The 25,371-nt window shown below is 54.3% G+C and overlaps 1 protein-coding gene across 2 annotated transcripts in view; it reads left to right on the forward strand.

Moving 5' to 3' along the window:
- The window catches only part of LOC144723086 (uncharacterized), a 46,134-nt gene extending 21,255 nt beyond the window's left edge, over positions 1 to 24,879 (forward strand). Inside the window, exons 6-23 of one of the 2 annotated variants that reach the window (XM_078601672.1) lie at positions 1,566 to 1,658; positions 1,912 to 2,029; positions 2,675 to 2,727; positions 3,915 to 5,402; positions 7,237 to 7,334; positions 9,670 to 9,730; positions 10,360 to 10,612; positions 12,620 to 12,794; positions 13,305 to 13,433; positions 14,137 to 14,287; positions 14,529 to 14,640; positions 14,798 to 14,886; positions 15,046 to 15,165; positions 16,133 to 16,258; positions 16,779 to 16,967; positions 17,994 to 18,191; positions 19,237 to 19,305; positions 21,979 to 24,879. In XM_078601672.1, the coding sequence (XP_078457798.1) occupies positions 1,566 to 1,658; positions 1,912 to 2,029; positions 2,675 to 2,727; positions 3,915 to 5,402; positions 7,237 to 7,334; positions 9,670 to 9,730; positions 10,360 to 10,612; positions 12,620 to 12,794; positions 13,305 to 13,433; positions 14,137 to 14,287; positions 14,529 to 14,640; positions 14,798 to 14,886; positions 15,046 to 15,165; positions 16,133 to 16,258; positions 16,779 to 16,967; positions 17,994 to 18,191; positions 19,237 to 19,305; positions 21,979 to 21,999 (3,543 nt within the window). In that variant the 3' untranslated portion in view covers positions 22,000 to 24,879. The remainder of the gene's footprint in view (positions 1 to 1,565; positions 1,659 to 1,911; positions 2,030 to 2,674; positions 2,728 to 3,914; positions 5,403 to 7,236; positions 7,335 to 9,669; positions 9,731 to 10,359; positions 10,613 to 12,619; positions 12,795 to 13,304; positions 13,434 to 14,136; positions 14,288 to 14,528; positions 14,641 to 14,797; positions 14,887 to 15,045; positions 15,166 to 16,132; positions 16,259 to 16,778; positions 16,968 to 17,993; positions 18,192 to 19,236; positions 19,306 to 21,978) is intronic. The other variant, XM_078601673.1, reaches the window with a different exon arrangement.
- The last annotated feature ends 492 nt before the right edge of the window (positions 24,880 to 25,371 follow it).

Consider the following 25,371-nt stretch of genomic DNA (forward strand, 5'->3'; position numbering starts at 1 on the left):
CCACCACTGGCCCAGGGCTGTATCAACAGGGGGACGAGCCAATCGCCAGAGTCCTCACTCGAGCAGGACATTTCACGTTCAAACTTTGACTTTCATCAACCAAGGGCGGCCAAGTCGGTGCTCCAACCCGCGAACCTCTGCAACGAGCGGGTCGAACTTCTCCGGCCAAGCCCGGCCGCGTCTACGCGCGGAGGGCTCCACCGAGTAATTGCTCATCGCGCAGATGTGAGCCTCGGCTATTTGAGTAATTGGCAAATCAGCGCGACGAAAAGCACTCGCGAGAGACGACGCCCGTTTTGGTTCTTCCGCTAAAAATGAAGACGCGTGCCGGGCGTTGGGAGTCGCGAATCGCGAATCTCGTGGACGCGGCCCGGGAGGTCTCCCCAATGATTGCCTGGCCACGGAGACGGAAGCGCGACTTGTGGAGTCGTCGCTCATCGCGGGAACGCACTGCCAAGTTTGCTCGCGAGCAGAGCCACTAATCATGCCAATGCGCGTTCAGCCCGTCAGACGATCTCATGCGCACGTTTCGGGCGAATTACGGCGGCAGCGATTGCACACTACGAGCCCCTGCCGAGCACGGATCTCGGTAATTGGTGACTTCTGCTAATGCGGAAAGTGAACGGGCGCTTTGGTCTCACACGCACAGACACACAGACAGACACACATACACAGACACACACAGACAGACAGACACTATACACAGACACACACACAGACACACACAGACAGACACACACAGACAGACACACATACACAGACACTCACACAGACAGACAGACAGACAGACACACACAGACCGACACACATACACAGACACTCACACAGACAGACAGACACACACAGACAGACACAAATACAGAGCAAGCGGATTCGCTCCAGAAACGTGACGCTTCGATGACTCACAATTATTTTGGGGGGGGGTCAGATCTCCGCGTGAGTACAATAACGAGGTGTTGCGTCGGGCACCCTCCTCCAGCCGACATCTGTGAAAAGAGCTTCATTGATCATCGGATTCCTCCAGTATAATACTAAATCTAAAATAAAGTCCTCGCCTGATGAGCAGACACGTGCCCATGTATCGTTGCTTCAGCGCAGCGGCGCGCGGCCGAGCGATCCACGTGCGCACGCAATGCGCCACTGCCCCGACGCTCCACTCCTTGGATGCTGTACAACCTAAACGTGTCGTTGTTGTTAAGGTGCAACAACAACGGCTGCACGCAACTGAACCAGCTCACGCGTTAGACACCTCTGCATTAATGTATGTACGTTGAACTTCGTTCACACCGCACGTTGTTAATTGGAGGTGCGGGGGAAGGACAACACTGGTAGTCGTCCACACATACAAACAATGCGCGCGGCTTGGGTTGTGCCAACTCATCGCTAAGGTGCGGGGCCGCAGCGTCACAGACTCCAGGAAGGACCTTGCACCAGAAAATATAAATATGTTAGGGCCAAGGCTGATAGCGAGGAGGAAAGCGCTGGGTCATGAAGAGCGTGGAGTTTGACTCGAGGGGGGTGTGGACTGTGCCCTGACCCCCACTGCCTCCTCCTGTCGCCCCCAGGGCTTCTCCCGGCAGCTCGAGGACCTCTCAATGCGAATCTCGGAGCTGCGGGGCTCCAAGGCCGAGTACGAATCGCTCCTCCAGTCGACCAAGGTAAGGCCCGAAGGCAGTCGCATGAAGACAATGATGACAATGATGATGACGACGACGATGATGATGATCACGATGATGATCAAGATTACAATGACGATGATTATAACGATGACGGCGATCATGATCAAGATGAGTATGATGAAAATGATGACGGTGATGATCACAATTATCGTGATGATAATAATAATGTTAACGATGATTATAGCGACGATGATCCGCGTACCGCCTGTGCCCCCCCCCACACCCCACGTAGTCGGAACTGGCCGAGTTGCGGGAGAGAGTGAGCCTCCATGAGGACGGCGAGAAACTCGGTGCCGTCAGGAGAAATGGCGCTACTCAGGGAGGGCAGCACGGGGACCCCAGTGGGGCAGGTAAGGGACGCCACGGGTGCCGAGATGTTAACTACCTCGTCAGATATACAGGAGGTCGTAAGTTCGATCTCGAGCCTGACGATGTTTATATATTTGGAATTTGCGTGTCTCTCTCCACGTGATCGCGTGGATTTTCCCCCGGGTAATCCAGTTTTTCCCTCCACATTTAGAATAAACATCACGTTTATTCGGCTGCAATAAATTCCCAGGTGATGATAAACCAATTCGTTGAGCTATCATTTGTGGTCAGTTCGCTTCTAAAAAAAGAGCAATATAGCTCAGTGGGCCTTACTTGGTAAAATAAAAACAACGTTTAAGTTTTTCCTCATAGTTTAGTTTAGTAGTTTAATCTTGATTTGAAGCTTTCGTGACTGCAGTAATTCATACTCTTTGGTTCTTTCGCTAAAGTGTAGTAGTTGAGTCAATAGTTTCAGTTTGTGCCAGGAGCCCATGCCATCCACACCACTGGTCACAATTGAGGAATCGTCGAGGCCGCAAGTCCCATGATGGGCAATGACCACGAAGCTGGGGCGTTGCGCCAAACACTCCGAGCAAGGATAGCGTTCCAACTTTATCTCCCTGTTGTTGTCATTGTAGTGTTGTTTTGATGTTGTTTTGATGTTGTTGTTGTTGTTTCCCCAACAGATAAGCAGATGAAAGTGCTGGTGGCCTCGCTTTTGGAAGCGAATGAGAAACAGGTTGGGAGCTTTTTTTTCGTGCGCAGCAAAAACAAAATCCTGCACAACGCTTTGATAATAATGTCAACGTTTAACCCTGCGCCGCCGCTATGCAGTATTTTCGCTCGCTGCCGAAGAGAGAGAGAGAGACGCTCAAGAGGCGCGAGAAGGAATCACAGCCAGGCAGGCAGTGAGCCAGCGCAAACTTCCCCCCTGGCTCTGCGGTCCTGTAGATATGAAGATTTTATCGGCCAATTCTTGAGTGTTTACGTGTGCGAAACAATCAGAGCACCTGGGGAAAAAACCCACTCGTGCAAGAGAGCAACACGCGTCTGTCACCGTTGACCTCTACGAGTACCATCACCCACATGAACATTAGCTGCCCATGCTGATGACTCTTGGGCTACGCCCATCTCCAAACCTTTATAAACAGTTTGCCTTTAGAGGCTAACCCCCCTTTTCCTGATGACGACTACTTGTGTTGCGATCGAAACGTCGATGTTTTTTGTGATTTTCTTTGAACCTATCTACGTGACTTTACCGAAAGGCCCAAAGAATATGTTAATTATTGTTGTTGTAATATTAATCTTGATTTACGTTTGTGTCCTGGTTTAGATTTCTCCCGTGACGCAGTTGTTTTTTGTCTTTATTTCCATTTCATTGTTTTTGCCCTGGCTACTCTTTGCTTCTAGATTTGAAGCTTTCGTGACTGCAAGGATTCATATTATTAGTTTTTTTCGGTAAAGTCATGTAAGTAAAAAATTAACATTAAAATTCATAAAAGTAAAATAAAAATAAAATAAAAATCACGACGTTTCGGAGGCAACACAAGCTTCCGTCTTTGAGGTGGAACCAACACAGCACGCTTTCTGTATCAAGTACAGCACGCTTGCTGTATCAAGTACAGCACGCTTGCTGTATCAAGAACTTGATACAGCAAGCGTGCTGTGACGGTTCCACCTGAAGACGGTAGCTTGTGTTGCCTCCGAAACGTCGTGATTTTTATTTTATTTAACTTTTTTGAATTTTTATTTTTATTTTTACCTACGTGACTTTACTCTTTGCTTCCTTGTTGTACTTTTTTTACGTCACTGGTCTTGTCATTTTGGTGACCCCAGGCCACTCTTGCAAACGAGACCCCTGCTGGTCTCTTGCGCTTCTCTCCCGGCTCAAGGAAATGTCAACATTGTAACTCGATCTCGTGGCAGGAACGCAAGATCTCCGAGCTGCAGGAGATGGTGCAGACGGTCGGACTCAAGAAGGACGAGTGCACGGTCGTGGAAAACCCGGACTCGGACCGGCCGGAGTATGGCAAAATCAAACCGCAGCGATTACAGCAGCTCAACCACAACCACAGCCACGAGCACAACCACGTGTGTGAAGAACAGCTGGGCAGCGAAGAGATACGCAGAGGACGAGAGACAGACGCACGCAGAGAGAAGACAGATGCAGATCGGATAGGTGCACCGCAGATTAAAATCGCAACGGAAGGGACGTATGAGATAATTTTCGATCAGGTAGGCGCAGAGCAAGTACACACGAGCAGAAAAGAGATCGGTGCAGAAGAGACAGGCAGAGATAAGACAGCCGCAGACGTGATGGGCATGAACACAGAGCAGAATAGCGTACACAAGATGTGCGCAGAGCAGATGCGCGGGGGGCAGATACACGGGACACAGATGAACGGAACACAGATTAACGGAACACAGATGAACGGAACACAGATACACGGAGGGCAGATAGACTTAACGCACATGAGCGTAAACGCAGAACAGATACACAGGGAAGAGAGAGCCACAGTGCAGATATACGCAGAAAAGACAGGGGCAGAACGGAGACATATGGAACGCAGAGCCGCAGAACAGATGATTAGGGAACAGATAGCCACAGGACAGATGGACGCAACAGAGATAGCCACGCAACAGATGAACACAGATGAGACGGGCAGAGCAGAGATAAACGCAGGCAACGTTGACACTGATCAGATGAACGCGGAACAGATAGCCAAAGGACAGATAGCCACTGACCAGGTAGCTACAGGACAGATACCCAAAGTAGAGATGGCCACAGAACATATACCCACAAAACACATAGCCAAAGGACAGATAGCCAAAGGACCGATAGCCAAAGAACAGATAGGCACAGAACATATAGCCACAGATCAGAGAGCTACAGGACACATACCCGACGCAGAGATAGCCACAACACATATAGCCACAGAATATATAATGACAAAAAACATAGCTCAAGAACATATAGCTACAGACCAGATCAGTACAGGACAGATACCCGAAGCAGAGATAGCCACAACAAATATAGCCACAAAACATATAGCCACAATACATATAGCCAAAGTACAGATAGCCAAAGACCAGATCGCAAAAGACCAGGTAGCCACAGACCAGATAGGTGCATCTGACATTGACACAGAGCAGATGAACGGACATGAGATGGCCGGAGCGCAGATGAACGCAGGCAACCATGGCAAAGAGCAGGCGAGCGCGGTAAACCCTTCAGTTGAGCCGTCGGTGACAGACGAGACGGTCGCAAACCAACCGGCAGCAGATCACACGACCACGGAACCGCCAGGCCAAGCCCATGCGGGCCAAGAGCTCACGGCCACCGGGCAGCTGGAGTCCGTCCCCTTGGCTCGAGGTGAAGAGGACTGGAGGAGCCCGGAGGTCACCGGCGCTGAGGTGCGTGACGGCGCGGCGAGTTGGCCGCGCGCTTGCGATAAAGACGGCGTAAACCATTTGGGCCAAACCGGGGCCGTTACCATCTCGTGGTGAATCACGGTCGGCACGCAGTCTAGAGGTGGGCAGTTCGCTTCCAACTCCCGGCCGCAGATCTCGATGCGCCGGTGGTGCAGGTTTGTTCGATCCCTCTGCCCCTATCCACACGCAATTTCAATGTTTATTTGTTACGTGGGAAGTGCCCGTGTGTAGCCAGTTACCCAGATAGTTTGTAAGGGAGATCCGTGGTGGGTCAGCACTGAACAGGAACAATAGCGGCATCGAAGTCGATCGGCGGGTCACCTGAGGTGGGGTAAAGCGTGGGTAACCGCACATACTCTTCCAAGACATCTAAGCCAGCGTAGAAGAGTCGCCTGAACGCCGTCGAGAGAGGCCTGCGAGAGCTCCCACGAGACCTTCTGCCAGCAGTGACGTGAACAAGAAATTGCAGGGCGACACTTTTACCTTCCCATCTCTTGGCTAAAATATATTTGGATTGGAGAACACCTTCCAAACAAACAAACACACAGGGCTTGTGTGTGCGTGCAAGACGCCTCGTTTCCGTCATCAATCAGGACTAACCTGATACTGGTCCAGGAACAGGCCAGGGATAGCACCACGGACAGCACCCTGGGGCCAGGTCAGTGTGGGCCACCCTGCGTGAGCCATGAACTTCAGTGGGCTCGCCCCCTCCCTCTCCATCACCATCTGGTCCCCCACCCCGCCCCCCCCACACCCCATCTACCCTCCAAGGCCAGTTGGAAGCAAGAATTAAAAACATGTATTTCGGTAATCGGAGACTAGGTGAGACTATTTTAGTTAAAATAAAATTTTATTTTTTTCCCGGTGTTTGTGCTTTTAACACAATATTGGCTCGGAGGCTGTAATAACAAAAATAGATGTACTTATGACTATGACAAATTTTATATTTAAATATTATTTACAGCTCTTTGTAAATCTACTGCCGGAGGCAGGACCTCCAACTCCCCCCCACCCGGCGGCTTCAGTGACGCGTGTGGTGCACGCGCGCTCCTCGCAGATGAGTCGAAATTAAAAGTGACAAATACAGAATCACGATCGCTGCCTCACGCGAGCCTGGGACGGTAGCAACGGAGGCTCCGATAGCCCAGTCACAGGACAGGTGGCTTGCTTGAATGCGTGCGAGTGCCAGTGCATGTGTTCCCGGGCGTTGGACACTTCACGTGGCCTCAAGGTGCACATGGCCTGGCACAAGCGTCGTGGTGACGTCACTGCCACGTAGTGGCGAATGGCGGTTGTTGTTGTTGTGATCAATAACAGTGGCGAATATTTGAACCGGTCCCGGGCCTCCCCTAGGTCGACTCAGCCTCATACGAGTACCTGGTGCGGTGTGTAAACATCGCTACCCACCCCCTCGCGTGCCATGCCGACCTTCATAGGTGCTCGCTAACAATTCTTGCCCTAATAATTTGTTAACGCTATACGGGAGGTTGTTGTTTTTGTGTGTGTGCCAATGTCTTTGCAAGGGAGGAAGTGATAGGAGATCGCGTGGCAGGGAGCAGAGTGAGATTAAAGGGGAGAGGTAGGGGAGTGCGTGGAGTGGAGCAGAGCGAGGTGAGTGGGGAGAGGTGGGAGTCTGCGTGGAGTGGAGTAGAGTGAGATGGGAGGGGAGAGGTAGGAGAGTGCATGGAGGAGAGTGGATTGAGATGAGAGGGGAGAGGTAGGGGAGTGCGTGAAGGGGAGTAGAGTGAGGTGAGTGGGAAGAGGTAGGAGAGTGCGTGAAGGGGAACAAGTGACCGTGGGGGCTCACTGTGCACAGGGAACGACTGAGGAGGAGATGGAGCCACCACCTCAGCACGTGGCGCCGTGCCCTGCTGGGGAGGGAACGATGCCAGACGGCGAGGCTGCACACCACGGGTGACTCGGCACGCCGCGTCACAGCCTCCACTCGACTCACTCACAGCAATCATCATCATCATCATCGTCGTCGTGATAATGATCATCTCATTCTCCACGACACTCACAGACTTGCATAGAGACCCATAGACTAATATACACTTACAGAGACTTACATAGAGACCCATACAATTAAATACAGAGCCATATACTCATATACACTTCCATAGAATTGTATAGAGACCCATATCAAACACATACACATACTCATCAAAATGCAAATACAATCATGACTCTCTTTTGTATATCAATATTGTATACTAAATATGGCTAAACGCACGCACGCACACACGCATACAAAAATATACATCACCCTAATGCATAAAACACGCAGTGCATCTTTTGTGTATCTAATAAAACGAAATAAATAAATATGAGTTCCATTAATAACATCAAAATTGCATTTCATCCCACTAAGGGAGCCTAGATGAAATTCAATTAGTCGTCAATGTCAGCGCTGAGCCCGAAATAACGCCGTGGATTCTCGCGGAAAAAATGTGCACATTGACCAAGCCCCTTTGCTCGCACACACTCCGAGCCCTGACGGCCACTGCGCTCTGAAGGGACTACCTCTCCTCTTCTCTTCACATCGTCATCGTCGTCGTCGTCATTGTTATCACCAAGGTCGTCACGGTCGTTGTTATCGGCATCGTGACATCAGCGCCAAGGGCATCGTCCGTCACCTTGCTTAACATGATTGCCGTTGTGGTTTTAATCGTGAATATTATCATCGTCGCTCTTGTTATTACGCCATTAGCATATGAATACGATGTTTATTCACTCGTTCAGAACAAGGCCATCGTCGTAATGAACATTGTCATCATCATCACCACCATCATCACCACCGTCAAGTTAATCATTGTCATCATCTTCATTAATTTCATCAGAACCAATATTACAGCACTGTCAATTCTCTCATCATCATCAACGTCGTTTCATCATTAATCTTAAAGCCATCTTATCTTGAACAAGGTTAACAAGATTATAACGGCCAGCATCATCGTCATCATCACTGCTTCGTTGTCGATGGACATGGACTGCACGAAACACCATGGAAGATCTTCTTGGTTCTTTCGGTAAAGTCACGTAGAAGGGAAATAATAAAATAATAAAATAAATAAAACATAATAAAATAATTCTCACGAAGTTTCGGCCACAACGCAAGCAGCCGTCCTCAGGTGACGGCTGCTTGCGTTGTGGCCGAAACGTCGTGAGAATTATTTTATTATATTTTAATTTTATTATTTTATTGCTTCCCTTCTGCGTGACTTTACCGAAAGAACCAAGAAGATGAATCCCTGCAGTCACGAAAGCTTTAAATCACCATGGAAGAGTCGAGTTGCCAGGTGTCGTGTGAAGAGGTGGCTCTTGCACGAGCTAGCAGCGAACGTGTTTACACACGAGGGAGACAATGGCCTTTGAGAACAGGGCTCAAGCCGCGCAGAGGACGCTGCATGTATTCGTGGGATGACGGGGCAAGCAACTTGTAGGTTGAGAATAGAACATGGAACAACAGTGCTATTGTTGTCACGAGGAAGATGAGGAGGTTGTGATGGGTGGGACGCGTGGGCAGAGTGGATGAGGATAGCGGAAGCGACTTGGAGGTTGGGATAGGACATGGGTCAGAAACCAAAATAACGAGAATCATTTTCATCGAATTCAGGAAAAAAAACTCAATAACCGAAATGCATGGAAATACGAGACGGTGGTGCTTACTAGATGACGTCACGAAGCGGTCTCTAAAGTGCCGCAGTTTGCCGACCCCTGAGATAGAAGGACGAGGTTGTGATGGGAGGGACACGTGGTGAGCAGGGTGGAGGACGAGGAGGGCCGGTGACCGGCATGGGCATCGGAGTTGCACCCAGAGGTGGGCGAGCACGGGGAAGCGAGGGCCTGGAGCCAGGCGGCGGGGATGATGATGCGAGTTTGAGAGTTGCCCTTGAAGGTTGTGGGTCTTACTTAAAAACAACGAGTGGATCTAGCGGAAGGAGGTGATGACGATGTGTGGCAGCATCAGCGGCAACAGCTACCGTGACCTCTTCCCCGTAACCTGACCCCTGTACGTTGCGCCTGGGGCGTCGTGTGTCGCTACACCGGTGCGCGTTGTTCGATCGGCAGGTCGCGTGCGGTGGGGGAAAGTGTGGGTACCCTTCCTCCAAGACGACTTGGCCAGCGTGGAAGAGCAGGCCTACGATACCGTCGCAGAAGACCTCTCGCGAACTCTCATCCGCGAGCAGGAAACCGCAGGGCTGCACATTTACCCGTACCCCACTAACGCACGCGCTCATCATTTCAGATGCAGCAGCAGCAGCGATGACGATGGAGACGCCTGGAGCCCCAGCGATGCCAGCGCTCAGGTGACCTCCGAGTGCTCGGCAGGTGACACCGGCACGGGCCATGACATCGGGAAAGGAGGGGGGGGGGTTGGGGGGAGTAGCTGGCGACCCTCTGCGGGACAACGCAGAGGGTCGCCAGCTCACCTCACTCCACTCCCCTCCACGCACTTCGCGCTGACGATGTGTACGCATCGCACAAGGTGCTCATTTGAGGCTGAGTTGATCGACCTAGGGGAGGCCCAGCACCTGCTCGGATAATCTTCCCCGGTGCTGACGACCATGAGCGGGAAATCGAACACTAGTCGCTTTCTCAAAAGTGCATTACACACACACACTTAATGACGATTTTAAAAAAATGCAGACACCGCACTCATCTTCACATCACTGCCCTGTTACGGGAAAATAGTCGTCTGACGTTTCGGGCAACGATCCTTATTCAAAGTAAAGAAAGTTGGAGATGGAACTTTACACGACGGGGCTCCGGGGGTTCAAATAAAATCAAGTTGACAAGCGAGCGAGTCCCCACGAGAACGTAACGGAACAGCCGACTGACCCCTTGCCTGTGCAGTTGCACCGCCTGCACACTCGAGAGCAAATCGCGGTCCCCCCCCCCCCCCCCAAGCACCGTCGCCTTCGTTGATCTCATCCAGGTCGACAACAACGGGGGAGCGAGGACGAGCCACGCGGCACGGGCCGTGTCCACCGCGGAGCCGCGTGGCCACACGGCGGCCCGGAACGGCGACGAGCGCGGCCCTGCCCAGGCCCGCGCGGACCAAGCGGCCGCGAGCCCGAAGGACGGGAAGTTCAGGATGAGTCTGAGACGGAAGGCATCCTTCAGACGGCTGAGCTTGTTCAAGAGGAGGAGCCAGAAGCAAAGGGGCAGCGAACTCGCGTCAAACGCAGGTGCGCACGTGTGTGTGTGTGCACGTGTGTGCGTACATGTGTCTCTGTACACGTGTGTGTGCGTACACAAGCCTTAATCTTCATGGGGAGCGGTAGTGTAGTGGTTAGCGCGCTGCATTATGAACCCAACGACCCGAGGTCGATTCTCGCTCATGGCCAACACCGGTGACGATTATTTGAATCGGCCCTGGGCCTCTCCGAGGTCAACTCAGCCTCAAATGAGTACCTGGTGCGGTGTGTAAACATCGCCACTGGGGAGACAAAGGTGGCCGGGCGTGGTGCTGGCCATCCACCGCCTCGTGTGCCGTGCCAGCCTTCATAGGTGCTCGCTAACAGCACTTGCTCTAACAGTCTGTTAAGGGCATATGGGGGATCATTGTCTTTGCGTAGACGTGTCTGTGTTGGTCTTCATGGCGAGTGACAGTGGTGTGGTTCGCGGGTTTTGCTACGTATCCGACGACCCCAGTTTGATTGCCGCTCGCTGCCCAGCATCGGTGATGGATTTCGAAACTCGTCCGGGGCCTTAAATGGGCACCTGGTGCAGCGTGTAAACATCAGCACCGGGGAGGCAAAGGTTGTCTGGGAGATCTTTGTCTCTTCTGTGTGATCCTTGTGTGGAAGTGAAGGAGAAACTGTGTCTGTATGTGTGTGTAAAGGTTAATAACGTCATTTATTTACCTGCAAAAGCCTCGCTGAGCCTGACGACTCTCTTCTTCAAAAGAGCCCTGTGATGGGATGTTTGGTCAATACCACTTTAATCCCAGGATGCAGCCCAGGATCCGAGAGTGGGGAGCTCTGTACACCTCTGCTAGAGGATATTTGGTCGACTCTTCCACGCTCTGCCAGACATATTTGATGGAGGTGGGAATTTCCCACGTTTTTCCTCACCACTCACGACCTGCCTATCGGCTGTGATGAACCCATTTGTACGGTGGAGATAGAGGTGGTGCGGAGGGGGTAGCGAGGTAGAGATTTAAGGATTTAATAAAATTGCCCAATGAGATGACCTGGTGGATCAGAGGTCAGAGAGTGCTAGCACTGCTGAGAGCCTGGATTCCAATCCGCCTGCGATTAAACCGCATTCTCAAATGACTTACATAGAGACCCAACGACTAACATCGAGACCCATAGACTCCCATAGACGGGCCTGTGTATTGAGTCAATGGTCTCATTCCAGTCGCTAATGTCTGCACACACAAAAAAAACACGTCAATTTAATCTAGATTTGAAGTTAAAGTTCAAATAAAATTTGACTCTGGCTGAGTTTGGTTTAATTGCAGCTCTGAGAATGAAAGGCATCAGAATCCCTGCCACGCCACGCATATTGCTCTAAGTGGCTGGGCTGGTGGCAAAGCTCCGTGGTCCAGAGGTCAATTGAAGGCTTCTCAGAGGTAGCTCAATGAGATCAATTTCTGTGGACCGTTCTTCAGCACGGAGGGTTGCACCGCTGTGCTATCCGAATGGACACTCTGTCTCACGACGAGGCGTCGATCGCACAATCAGAGCATCGGGGAAAGAGACCTTCAATGAAATGGACGTGTCCTCGTGCACAGGTTAATAACGTTATTCATTTCTCTGGGAAAACTCCCCTGGATCTAAAGACTATTTATCAGAAGGGTCTTGCATTGGCATATTGAGCCAAAGACCCTACATTTTCAATGCCTTACAAGCATTACCATTTGCGGTACTGCTCAGCTCCCATGTTCCTCTATGCTATACGCCTTCACCAAAGCCATACTGACCAGCATGGTGTATTATGGTCAAACAACCCCCAATAAACGCATGGCGCGGCGAGGCCCTCAACCAGCAGTGGAATGAGAAAAATGGGCTGTACGTGTACATTTTACAAAAAAAACGCCGAAATTAACAAAATCGTTATTAAACTAAATTCGAATTTATTTCTACATGACTTTACCGAAAGAGCCAAAGAGTAAAATCGTTATTTTTTTTATCTTTAAATCCCCGAACCGGCGCCACTGCCCTGAGCCCAGCTTGTCGCCGTTGCAGGAGTGGCCGAGGGGCCTGGGCCGAGCTCGGATGCCCAGGAACTCCTGGAACGGATTTCTCCCGCCACGATCCATCTCCGCGGAGTTGGATCGACGGACGTGCCAGAGGCGTCGCCTTCGTCGCCGTCCGTGGAGAGGAAGAGGAGGGACAGCGGCTTCCGGAGGCTCCTCGACAAGTGAGGACCCCGGCAGCGAGCGTGATCTAATTTACAAGCACCCCACTAAAATAGCGATCGCAGAAGGCGAAGGGGCCGCCCCCGAAAGTGCTCACGCCACCGCTGGCGGGCGCTTGCCTTCACTCGAGGCAAGCCCGAACCTTCCTCTGGCGGATGTTTTGGCCCACTCTTCGACGCCGGCCAGACGTCTTGCAAGACGCGGAAGTGCCCACGCTTTACCCCGCCGCTCGCGACCTTCCGATCGTAGGCGAACTGTTGCGTCCCCGTTTCTACTGCTGGGTGAACAGACGCAGAGGCGCGCGGATTTAAGAGACTTGCTTCACTGTTTAAACTGCCGCGCCAGGAGATTAAACCTGCGATCTCTGGTTGTGCAGTCCAGGGTGCTATCTAAGATATAGAGATGATGTATGATGCCACATTGGCAGTGGGGCAAGTGGTGCTGTAAGCGAGCGCCTAGGAAGGCCGACGCAGACACGCACGATGACGCTGCCTCCGATGTCCGTCCACCAGGCTGAGGAAGACTCCGTCGCTGGGGCAGAACGGCGAAGGCCTGACGCTGGGTGTCGAACTCAGGCGCAGGAGCTTCCGGGCCCCTCACTGCCGGTGGAGCTGGGCCCTGGACCCGCGCGCCTCCCATGGGTGAGATGCGACTCACCCCTCATCCCTCACCAGCCACCGTCAAATACCTACCCCTGCCTACAGCAGGTCAGCCAACCAGCCGCGACTGCCAGCTAAAACCCGAACGAGATAGCCAACCAGCCACTAATGCCACCTCTGACCCTAACCAGCTAGACAAGCACGAGTGCCAGCCCTGTCACTGACACGAGCCAACCTCCAGTGCTTCACTATTTCGGGGCCAACTGCTCTCTCGACGTCCACGTCTCTGATCCATTGAACAAGCCACCTGATCACGGGGGTGCATCACCACCGGCGCCTCTTCCCTCCACAGCCCTACCACCCGTGCCAAACGCCTTGTCTTGGCCGGGGACAGTCACCAGAAAATTTTGCGAAAATCAGAATTTTCTTTTGTTTTCGACGTAATATCCCGGTGGCCTCAACTCTCGGCTGATTATTAGGGCAATGGGCGGGGCTAATTGAGCAGTGGGCGGAGCTACCCTAGTAGTGGGCGGAGCTACCGTAGTAGTGGGCGGGGGCTAGTCGAGTTGTGGACGGAGCTACTGGGACAGAGGGGCGGGGCTTCTTAGGCAATGGGCGTGGCTAGCTACGCAGCGGGTGTGGTTATGTAAAAGTGGGAAGGGCTGGGGCCTGCCAGCTCAACCACGTGTCCCCACGTTAACGGTGCCACGTGGCCCACCGTCTCCCTTGCCGTGCCGCCGTGCAGGGAGCTGGAGACCCCCTTCGCCAGCTGGGGGGTGGAGCAGGTGTGCGGCTGGCTCAGCGAGCTGGGCCTGGGCGCCTGCGTGGGCCTGGCGCGGCAGTGGGTGGTGCGAGGGGACACGCTGCTGCGGGCCACGACGGAGGACCTGGAGCGGGTAGGCCGCGTGCACGAGCGCTTGCACACGCGTGTGAATGGCATGTAAACACACCCGGCAGCGTCATCGTGATCGGCGTCAAAGTACCACCCATCATTTGTTAAGCGTCAAATCATCGGACATGGGGAGACGGGTGGCCTGACGTGGTGCTGACCACCACCACCACCACCCCCTTGTGTAGTGCCGTAGCAGCATTCGCAAACTGCGCTTGGCCCAGCACACTGTGTGTGCGCGTCTGCAGGAGCTGGGGCTCAAGAACCCCCTGCACAGGAAGAAGCTCACGCTGGCGCTGCAAGCGCTCGGCTCTGGAGAGGCAGTGGGGACCGATGACCTGCACCACACCTGGGTGACGCGTAAGCCCTGCACCACACCCGAGTGCCACCGATGTTAGCCGTGGCTGGAGGTAGAACCGAAGCCTCCCGGTTCCTCGTGCAGCACGCTAACCGCTGCGCCGCCGCTCCCCCTGCACCCGCGTGTGTGGCGGCTGCTGCTGCTGCTGCTGTGCCCCAGGCTGGCTGGACGACGTTGGGCTGCCCCAGTACAAGGAGCAGTTCCACGAGGCACGCGTGGACGGGCGGATGCTGCACTACATCACCACGGTGAGCAACCACACTCTACCCCACCACCACCACCACCATACACCCCCGCACGAGACACCACCACAACCACGATACATCACCCACGATATAACACCACCACATGACACCGCCCCCCCCCCACCTCCACGTTGACCGCCGCGTGTCTCCGTGCGCCACCAGGAGGACCTGCTGCTGCTCAAGGTGACGAACCTGCTGCACCACCTGAGCATCAAGCGTGCGGTGCAGGTGCTCCGACTCAACCACTTCCAGCCGGACTGCTTCATCCGCTCCGCCCCGGAGGTGAGGCTCAGGGGGGCATGCCCCCCCCCCCACCCTCCGCCCCCCACCGGGCAACCATCGCTTTTGACCCCCATGCGCTCATTGCCACGGTCGCCCGTTCCCCCATCACCTACTTCAGAATCAGAGTCTATCGGCATCGGTATTTAGACGGGAGGAGGAATCTGATGGGCTGTGAAGCTCTTGTTTGCGGATGTCCAGTCGTGGCGGGTCAGCAAGTTACAACAACGACAGCATGACACTTGCCCTGTGACCCGGTCGCCATATTACACCATTCGCTCGTTCGCTTTCAAATTTTTTATGCGCAAGCATTGAACTTGTAAATAACCTTCAGAGGGAGAAGCGACGACAGAGAGAGAGCGACAGCGGAGTCTTGAGACTCCGACAGAGGCGACGGAAGCATTGCCGACGTGCGGCACTGGCAGACAGGAGGAGGGGGGAAGCGAATTCTGGGACCGTCGTTGGAGAGGCTCGGGCCTTGACGAGGAGGAGGGATGAAGGAGGAGGAGGCCGCTTAAGGCCGATCGGAGTTTGGTGGACAGGACAGCGGAAGCCAAATATGCCGGCTATTCTGACTTAGTGGATTTGTCTCTGACTTCCTGGATCTTGTCCTGAAGATGCTCGGCGCAGTTGCAGATATTTGATTGCAGCTACATGTGGCTGTGAGGATTCTTCTGCAGCTCGCTGGGTGAGCGACATGAAACAATCCCAATTGGCACGTGATTCGCTCGAGCACCGTGTCACGATTTCAACTTGCTTGGCCGTGTCGGGTGGTGGAGGGTCTTGACGACACAAATTTTGGCCCAGATGATCACGTGGTGGTTGGCCTCACCCTTAACGTTTGCCTTAAGTTGTTGCGGTTGTCGTTGAGGTTGCCGTACGGCTCCGGTAGCGTATCTGTCGCGGCGAGCGCGTGGTTGATGTGGGCGGCACGACGCCGCTAAGTCCGCCGCCGTCTCCGCCTGGGCAGGGTGCCGGAGAGCCGGGCGACGTGAGCCGGTGGCCCAACGAGCGAGTGATGCGCTGGCTCCGCTCCGTGGACCTGGGGGAGTTTGCGCCCAACCTTCGTGGGAGCGGCGTTCACGGCGGTCTCATGGTGAGCACAGCTACTGGGGAGAGGAGGTGGGGGAGGGAGGGGAGCAACTCCATCGCGTGAACTTGTTAAAGGGGGTGGGGGGGGGCATCCAACGATGCAGGGGTCCGTAGCAGAGTGAATGGTGCACGTCAAACGAATGTTGAACGCTAAGCGGAATGAGCGAAGATGCGTCCTGCTCGCACATGTCGTGCGTGACCCCCGGGCCACCGTTACAAATGAGACTCGATCCTGGTCTCTTGAGATCTCATCCAGTTAAGTAAAATCAACTCGGACACTTGAACCCGAAACTCACTTGCTCACTCACCACGTCGCTCAATCAATTACCCACTCGCCCCACCCACCATCGCACAAAACCATTCACCCACCCGCCCGCTCATTCACTCACCCGCTCGCTCACCCGGTCACTCACCCGCTCACCCTGGTCTCCTGAGCTGGTGAAACAAAATCAACTTGAGACCTCTCCGGCCCCGTCATCCCCCCCCCCCCCTCGCGGCCACCACCGCCGCCACCCCCGCCGCAGATCTTGGAGCCGCGCTTCAGCGTGGAGACGCTGGCGAGCCTGCTGAGCATCCCGTCCGGCAAGACGCTGCTGCGCCGCCACCTGAGCACCAGCTTCGGCCTGCTGGTGGGCCGCGAGGCGCAGCGGGCCAAGCAGGAAGCCGCAGACGCCGACGGCTGGGCTCCTCTCTCCGTCAGCGCCAGGGTGAAGGTGAGCTCGCGGGGTGGGAGGGGGGTGGCCGGTACCACGCTCCGGTCCGCCTTTGTCTCCCCCGGTTGCTGATGTTTACGACTCACCGTATCAACCAGATACTCGGTTAAGGACCGGTCCAGGTATTCGTCACCGATGTTGGGTTTGTCACTCATCTCCATTGGCCATTCCCTTCCTCTTCCCTCCCCTTGCCCCTCCACGATGGGGCGGTGGGGCTGGCAGTCTCGTAGACTGCAGCAGCAGGCGCTGTTAGCGAGCGCCTATTATGGTGTGGCTGGCAGTACTCTTGGCTGCCTTTGTCTTCACTCTACCCGCTACTCGTATGAAGCTGATTTGACCCAAAAGTTGCCCAGGACAGGCTGAGAGTGAACATTGCATCTGTGCTGTTACGGAGAGTTTTTATTTCTTATTTTTACGTCCAGCGCTTTGAGACATTTTGATATGAAAGGCGCTTTTCATGAGAAGGATTATGATTATTGTTGAAAGAAGAGCTTTTATCTCAAGGGGTTTTGCCCGAATTAAACTGACTGAATAATACAATTGTAATCGCTGCTTAGATCTTCCGAGATCTGACGGGGTCGGGCGCACTCCCCCCCCTCACTCCCACCCCCCACCGAGCTTACTTGCACCTGTGCTTGACTTTTCCTGGCGCTTGTTCTCATGTTATACGTGCAGGTTTTTTAAAACCATTAATTCACCTGCGTTTCGTTTGTGACCGTTAGGCACCTCGTTTGGTCGCCGTGCAATATCCCTTAACGTCCCCCGCTCTACTCGCTCCCTTCGCTATTCGATGTTTTCGCTTTTAGTTGCTGCTTCCAATACTGCTGCTGCTGCTGCTGCCACTCTGCTCACGCAGCGCCACGGATCTCCCGTGCTCAACGTCTGGGCGACAGGCCGAGCGCGACGGTGATCCGCGTAACAAATCAAATAAACTCAACACTCAAAGCCTGCGTCTCCGCCTGCTCGTGGTCACGTGCTCGCGTGACCACGTGCGCGCGTGGTGTGCCGATGTGTGCTGATCGGCAGGCGCAGCGACGCCGCGGATTTGTCCGAGGGCGGCAGGAGCCGACGGGGGCGGCGGTGGATTTCACCGAATACCTGTGCCCCATGGAGCTGGGCTGGGGCCCCTCGCAGGGATCTCCCCCTGGGTCCCCTCCGTACGGAATCACGGGGACACCCCTCCGCAGGGGTCGCAGTCAGGATGGGCTGGACTGCATCGACGAGGTGAGAGCCACGTGGCCGCCGCGGTCGCGCCACCGTACGGCTCGCTCTGACGCGCGTCTTCGGCGTCGTTGCCGTCGGGCACGATGTCCGACGTTTCGTGTCCGGGCAAGCGGCTTCAATCGGCAACTTGACGAAGTTGCGGGTGATTGCGAGTTTGCTAGCCTCAGCCCGGTCGCGACAACGTGTACGCAATAAATAAATAACTGCGTGTAAAAACTCGTTCTGCGCGGAATTTGGATAAAGTCCATCAACGACTGCGGAATCAAAAACATTGGTTTGGTTCGACGGCCATGTGACAAGCATCACTTCCAGTGGCAGCACGAGTGGGAAAGCGCTTCCCTCCCCCCTATTATGTAGACTAGAGGTTACTTGAAGGCATTCAGAATTAGTTTTTGATATCCGCTTCCGTGGGACGTTGGGAAAGGATTCTTTGCCTCGTGACGCCGATAGCACAATTATGGTCCAAAATAAATCGGGGGAAACAAAAGGATGAGTCGTGTGCGGTGATGCCAGTCGGTTGACGATTCCATGCACAGGTCAATGGCGCTGTCACGACGTGACATCACCATCACGAGTTAATAGTGACGATGATGATGATGATGATGTGAATAGAGATGATGCCATACTTTGGCCAATGCCAATGGTGCAACGATGCCACACATGGGATGATGATGGTGACGACGACGACGATGATGATGATGACAATGCCACTAATTTCATTGTTTTTGTTTGTTTAAATCGTGATCGCTCAGCACCAAGGGTCCAGCAGCAAACAGCACGATGACAGTGTTAATGGCTAAGCGTTGATACGTTTCTATAATAACTTGGGGAAAGAGATGCACGATGGGAGGCAAGCATTCAATGATGTCAGTTAATCGATGCCGATGATGACAATAACAATGATGATACCACTTCCTTGGTGATGCCGTTCACGCGACGATCAGCACTCTATCTCACGATGTCCTCCCTGTACGCCGTCCCCACTCCTCACCCACCACCCTCCCGTGCCTGTCTCCACGTCCCTGCCTTGGCCCCGTCTCACCAGACAGGGAGCTCCGAGTCGGTGGTGAGGAAGTTGGGGGAGTTCTCACACGACATCGAGAACCTGACGACGGTGAGCACCGATCACACCGACTCGCCCGGTCACATACACACGCATGACACACACATGACACACGCATGACACACACATACACATGCACGACACACACATACACATACATGCCACATATAGATACACACATGACACACATACACATGCATGACACACATATACACATGCATAACACACACATATACATGCATGACACACACACACACACATGTATGACACACACAAATACACATGACACAAAGATACACACGCATGACACACGTATACACATGCATGACACACACATATACATGCATGACACACATATATACACGCATGACACACATATAAAAAAACGTACATGCGCGCACACGCGTGCATGCATGCACACACGCCCGTCCACGTGTTTAGGCACACATATGCAAATGCTCGCACAAACAAAGACAAAGATTCCCCATGCAGCCTTCACAGACAGCCGGCATGGCGCGCGGCGCACGAGCGGGCGGGTGGGTGGACAACACCGCACGGGGCCAGGCTATCGTCTTTCTCCGCTCGCCCGCGAGCTCAGAGCCAGAGGGCGGCTCGGGAATGGGGGTGCGCTGTGGTGCAGTCGGGGGGGGGGTGTAAGGGGAGGGACAGGTGTTAGGCCAACGCGATTGGTATTCATCGAGCATCAGAAATGTTTGAGTGTTCCTACGCCATTCTGCTTTCACCTCTATTACCGCGCGCGCGCGTGCGTGCACGTGTCGCGTGTCGCTCGCGCGTGTCACACACCGCGGGCTCCCATTGCGCTCGCCGCTGCCAAGGCCGCCCGCCAATGTTCCGCCATCGAGCGTCGACATCGCCGCGATCGAGGTCGCTCCGCGCCCCTTGAGCCAGGGTCGTAACTCGCCCCCACCACCACCACCCCCCCCCCCCCATGCCTTTGGGCTCCTACACCAGCCCCCCCCCACACTCTCCCCGACCCCCCCCCCCCACCTCTGGGTTTAGCAATGTCGTGCCGAGCGAGGATGATGAACGATACGAGTAACCGGGATCAGCCGCTCGGGACTGGCGCCCCGTGGCCGTGACGGAGCGTGAGCGTGCGTGCCGCGCTGTTGCCGCACTGGTGCCGCGCTGGTGCCGCGCTGGTGCCGCGCGTCAGCAGCGGGGAGACAAAGGCGGCCGGGCGCGCCGCTGGCCGCCCCCGTGCGCCGGGGGGCGGCCTCCGTCGGTGCCGCTGCAGCGACCATCGCTGGCGGCGACCTTTGCCTCCGTGGCCGTGCGGGGGTAACAGCGACTCGAGTTCGATTCCCGACCACGGCCAACGGCAGTGGCGATTATCTAAGCTGGCCGTGGCGTTTCCCCCTAGGTTGACTCGGCCTCAAATGAGTACCTGGTGCGGTGTGTTAACACCATCGGCGCAGCGGAGGCAACGGTGACCATCGCACCCCCCCATCATGCGCTGGCCTGGCCTTAATAGGCGCCCGTTAACCTTTGTCTCTCTCTCTCTCTTGTGTGTGTGCGTGTGTGTGTGCGTGCGTGTGTGTGTGTGTGAGCGTGTGTGTGTATGTGTGCGTGTGCGTGTGCATGAGTGTGTGTGCACGTGCGTGTGTGTGTGTGTGTGTGCGTGCGTGTGTGTGAGTGTGTGTGTGCGTGCGTGTGTGTGTGTGAGCGTGTGTGTGTGTATGTGTGTGTGTGCGTGTGCGTGAGTGTGTGTGCACGTGCATGTGTGTGTGTGTGTGCGTGCGTGTGTGTGAGTGTGTGTGCACGTGCATGTGTGTGTGTGTGTGTGCGTGCGTGTGTGTGTGTGTGCGTGCGTGTGTGTGTGTGTGCATGTGTGTGTGTGTGCACGTGCATGCGTGTGTGTGCGTGCGTGTGTGTGCACGTGCATGTGTGTGTGTGTGAGTGTGTGCACGTGCATGTGTGTGCGTGTGTGCGTGCGTGTGCTTGCGTGTGCGTGTGTGCGTGCGTGTGTGTGAGTGTGTGTGCGTGCATGTGTGTGTGTGCTGCGTGTGTGCACGTGCATGTGTGTGTGTGTGTGCTGCGTGTGTGCACGTGCGTGCGTGTGTGCGTGTGCTTACGTGTGTACGTACGTGGGTGCGCCTGCGTGTGTGCACGTGCGTACGTGTGTGCATGTGGTGTGGGCGCGCGTGTGTGACCATGTATTTGTGTTTACGTGGGTCGACTCAGCCGAGGTCTAGGTCGACTCAGCCTTAAATGGGTAGCTGGTGCGGTGTGTGAACATCAGCATTGGGGAGACAAAGGCGGCCGGGCGCGGTGCTGGCCACCCACCTGCTCGTGTGCCCTGCCGTGCCGGCCTTGGAAGGTGCTCGCTAACAGCATTTGCCCTAACCGTCTGTGCAGACTATATGGGGGATCTTTGTCTTTGTTATGTTTATATAAACATGCGAGCGCGTCACTGTGTGTTAGCATATGCGCGCGTTCAATTATGTACGTGCATGCATGTGCATTTCCTTTGTTTTAAAGCACGGTTGCCGTGCGTAGACACAAAACACAATCGAAAAACGCCAAGGGACCAGCAACAAAAAGCACAATTGACGGCGTAAATCGATGAGAGCGAATGAATTTCTCGGGCGTACGAACGCTCCCACCGCATTCACCCCGTATAACCGTCGCGCTGCTCTCTCCTCCTCCGCCTCTCTCCCTCTCTCTTCCTCGCTCTCTCGCTCTCTCTCTCTCCCCCGGCCCCAGAGCCTGTTGCACGAAGACTGATTCTCACGCTGGGAGGAACACGATCGCGGGGAGACGCTGCGAGCCCCTGCCGCCGGAACAAACAGATCGTTCGCTGCTCGCCAACGTCTCCCGCAGCCAACACACTCTGTCAGTGAGCGGCGGGGGTCGAGAGGTCACGCCCGACCGTGCCGCGTGCGCTAACAAGATGACCTGCTCGCCGCTCGCCGCTGTGCACGACGCCCAACGGCGGTCATGTCCAACGGAGCAGGCCGGGCCCCCGCTTGAGACACCTCCGCAGAGTAACCCCCCACATCGACTAGCACGGTTGGCTTCAACATACGTATGTACATACAAAGTATTTTTGGCCTACTCTTCCGCGGTGGCCAGATGTCTCGGAAGCGGTGAGAGTTACCCACGCTTTACTGCACCGCACGCGCTCGGGAGATTTAGGGAACGGGTCCCCGTCGGGGTCAGTTGCCGCTCCGGGAGATCGTATCGACCCCCGGCGACCTCTGAACCGCGGCTCGCCGGTAGGAGCCACTTAGAATTATCGCCACATTTTTTTTGCTTCTCGTACGATTAACTTTGAACGGATATTATCGACGTCGCGGTTGTTTTTCTTTTTTTAAACACCATGAAACATTAAGCGCGTTGGCGAGGCGCAGGCTGGCGCGACGAACCTTGCTCACGCGCCGGGTTGAGAAGAGACGCGCACCTCCCACGAGCATCCGGCGCCCCCCACTTTATTAATGGATTCATGGGCGCGTAGCAACAGCAGTGGCATACAAATGTGATCTCCGCTCACACTCACGTGCCCCCCCCTCCACCCCCTCGCCCACCCTCCTTCCAACCCTGTACACACTGCTGGGTCAAGAGCTGTTAGCGAGCGCCTATTTAGGCCGGCATAGCAGGAATGGTGACGGATTGCGAGAAGCGTCGTTCCTAATTGCGTCAGCGCGCCCTTTGATTTTGTGCCGAGTCGACTATAGGGTGGGACAGACGAGGTGTCGTGTGCCAGGTGAAGTGGTAGTGTAGCGGTTAGCGCGTTGCACTACGGATCTGGCGACCCGAGTTCGATTCCCGCTCACGGCTTGCACCATTGACGATTATCTGAACCGGTCCTGGACCACCCCTAGATCGACTCAGCCTGAAATGAGTACCTGGTGCGATGTGAAATACGAATCGGCACTGGGTAGACGAGACAAAGGCACCCGGACGTGGTGCTGGCCACCTGTGTGCTATGCCAGCCTTCGTAGGTGCTTGCTAACAGCACTTGCCCCAACAGCCTTTTAAGGCTACACGGGGAATCTTTGTCTTTATGGAGCGGCGGCGCACTGGTTATTGCACTTGCGCTACGAAGCCGTTGGTCAGTTGCATGAAACGTCTGAAGTGATATTGTCTCCTAGTTGGCACCGTGCATCATCGTGAACTAAGGCGACGTTTTACTTGAGGATTATTTTTGTATCACAAATTTTATGTCATTGGCCACTGATGCGGAGTGTAATCATCAGCACCGGGGAGACAAACACGGCCAGTCGTGCGCGGTGCTGGCCACCCACCCCACTTCGCGTTCCACGCCGGCCTTGATTGGTGCTCGCTAACAGCGCTTGCCCCCAAAAGGTCTGTTCAAGGCGACGCGGGGCCCTCTGTCTCGACTGCGCCAGCCTGCCAGAGGCATCGTGCACGCGACCAGGCGCTGAACCCGGCCAGCCGGGCTCACGGCGCTGCGTGGCGCTTAATAACCGCGGTTATGCAAATTCAATCTCGGAGGCGCAGGGCGAAAAACACATCGCCCATGACTATATTTAGCGCCGCTCACGACGCCGCTATCCGGCGGAGGGAACATCGTGTTTCATTAATGCACAAGGAGGGCTCGCGGCGGGAAATTCACCGTGCGGGGATCGTGGGGAGCGCGGCTCGTGGCGCCGGAGGGGATTGGGGGGCTCGATGATCGGCGCTCGCTCGCTCCATGCGGCCGTTAACACGAACCTCGCATTAAACTACATCGAGCGTGAAGTTTACTTCTTCCCGCTCTGCTGATCCGACTTGCGCTTATATTCCGACAGAGTGCCTTGATGAGGGTTTTAACAATAATAATAATTATTATTATTATGTTCATTATTATTGTCCGTACCGAGTTGTTAAATGTGCGCGGATCGCTGTCCGGCACCATCATAAATTGTTCACGTTTTGTTCATCGCGTTGCAACTCCATTTGTTCGGCTGCGTCGGGTGGCAGAGGGTGCACGACACAATACCCTCGGTTTATTTTTACTCCGAACTAAACAAATCAGTTACGAATCATAATGTCGCGTTAGAAATGACGTTCAAATTCCGTGTTGTGTTCGTTCCGTTGGCTATAACCGGGGCTTGGTTTCAACCGAGGGAGCTGTGCGGTGCCAAGCTCCAGGAAGTCTCTCCCTGCCCCTCCACTCCTCGTCAGCAGGCAGGGCTTGGGGGCATGATCTGGGGAGTTGGGCGCCCCATAAAATGTGAAATTAGAATCAAGGCCCGCTTATAATTAAATTATAATAAATGCCTGCTTATAATTTAAATATAATCAAGGCCTGCTTATAATTAATCGGTGTGAGGTTTTTTTTCTCTCTCGAGATATTCACGCTGCAATTAGATAACGACATTAACCCAGAGTGGGGGTGGGTAGAGGCAGGGTGGGTCGGGTTAAAGAAAGCAGTGCATCACCCTGCGGAAGATGATAATGTCAAGTGACATTAGGAGCACGACGTTTATACCCCCTTGCAATAGAGCAATTGCCGCAAGCCAAACTCGTATCGCTTCAGTCATCAGAGCTGGAAACAGGCGATTTAAGTGACACCATTTAAACGGGGAGATTATCAGACGGAGACTATTGAGACACTGCGCTGGAGAACCCGGTTTAATCACAACTCGGTCTGTGTGAGTCTATGGTCTCTGTGTGAGTCATTGGGTCTCTGTGTGAGTGTATGGTATATGTGAGTCTTTGGGTCTGTGTGAGTCTATGAGTCTTTATGTGAGTCATTGGATCTCTATGTGAGTCATTGGATCTCTATGTGAGTCATTGGGTATCTATGTAGGTTATTGGGTCTTTGTGTGAGTCTTTGATTCTCTGTGCGTTTTTGGGTCTCTGTGTGAGTCATTGGCGAACCTGGCTGAGATCGACTCGCTACACTCGAGCACCTCCGATGAGCACGGTTGAATACGTGCGGTGCAAAAGAAGTCCAACATACATAGTGTGCATACAACCTGGCTCTTGCGGTGGGAATCTTACTGCGACCCAGGATTCTGAGCGGTGCTGGCTCATTGTCGCCGACGTGGTCACGAGGAGTGACGACCTCCGAGCAGTGGTCGCCCAACGAGCCGACAGGTGCATCTCACAAAGCGTGGGGCTCCAACAACAACAATAATAATGATCATA

Source organism: Lampetra planeri, chromosome 16, assembly GCF_965212315.1.
Source record: "Lampetra planeri chromosome 16, kcLamPlan1.2.h2, whole genome shotgun sequence".
NCBI lineage: Eukaryota > Metazoa > Chordata > Hyperoartia > Petromyzontiformes > Petromyzontidae > Lampetra > Lampetra planeri.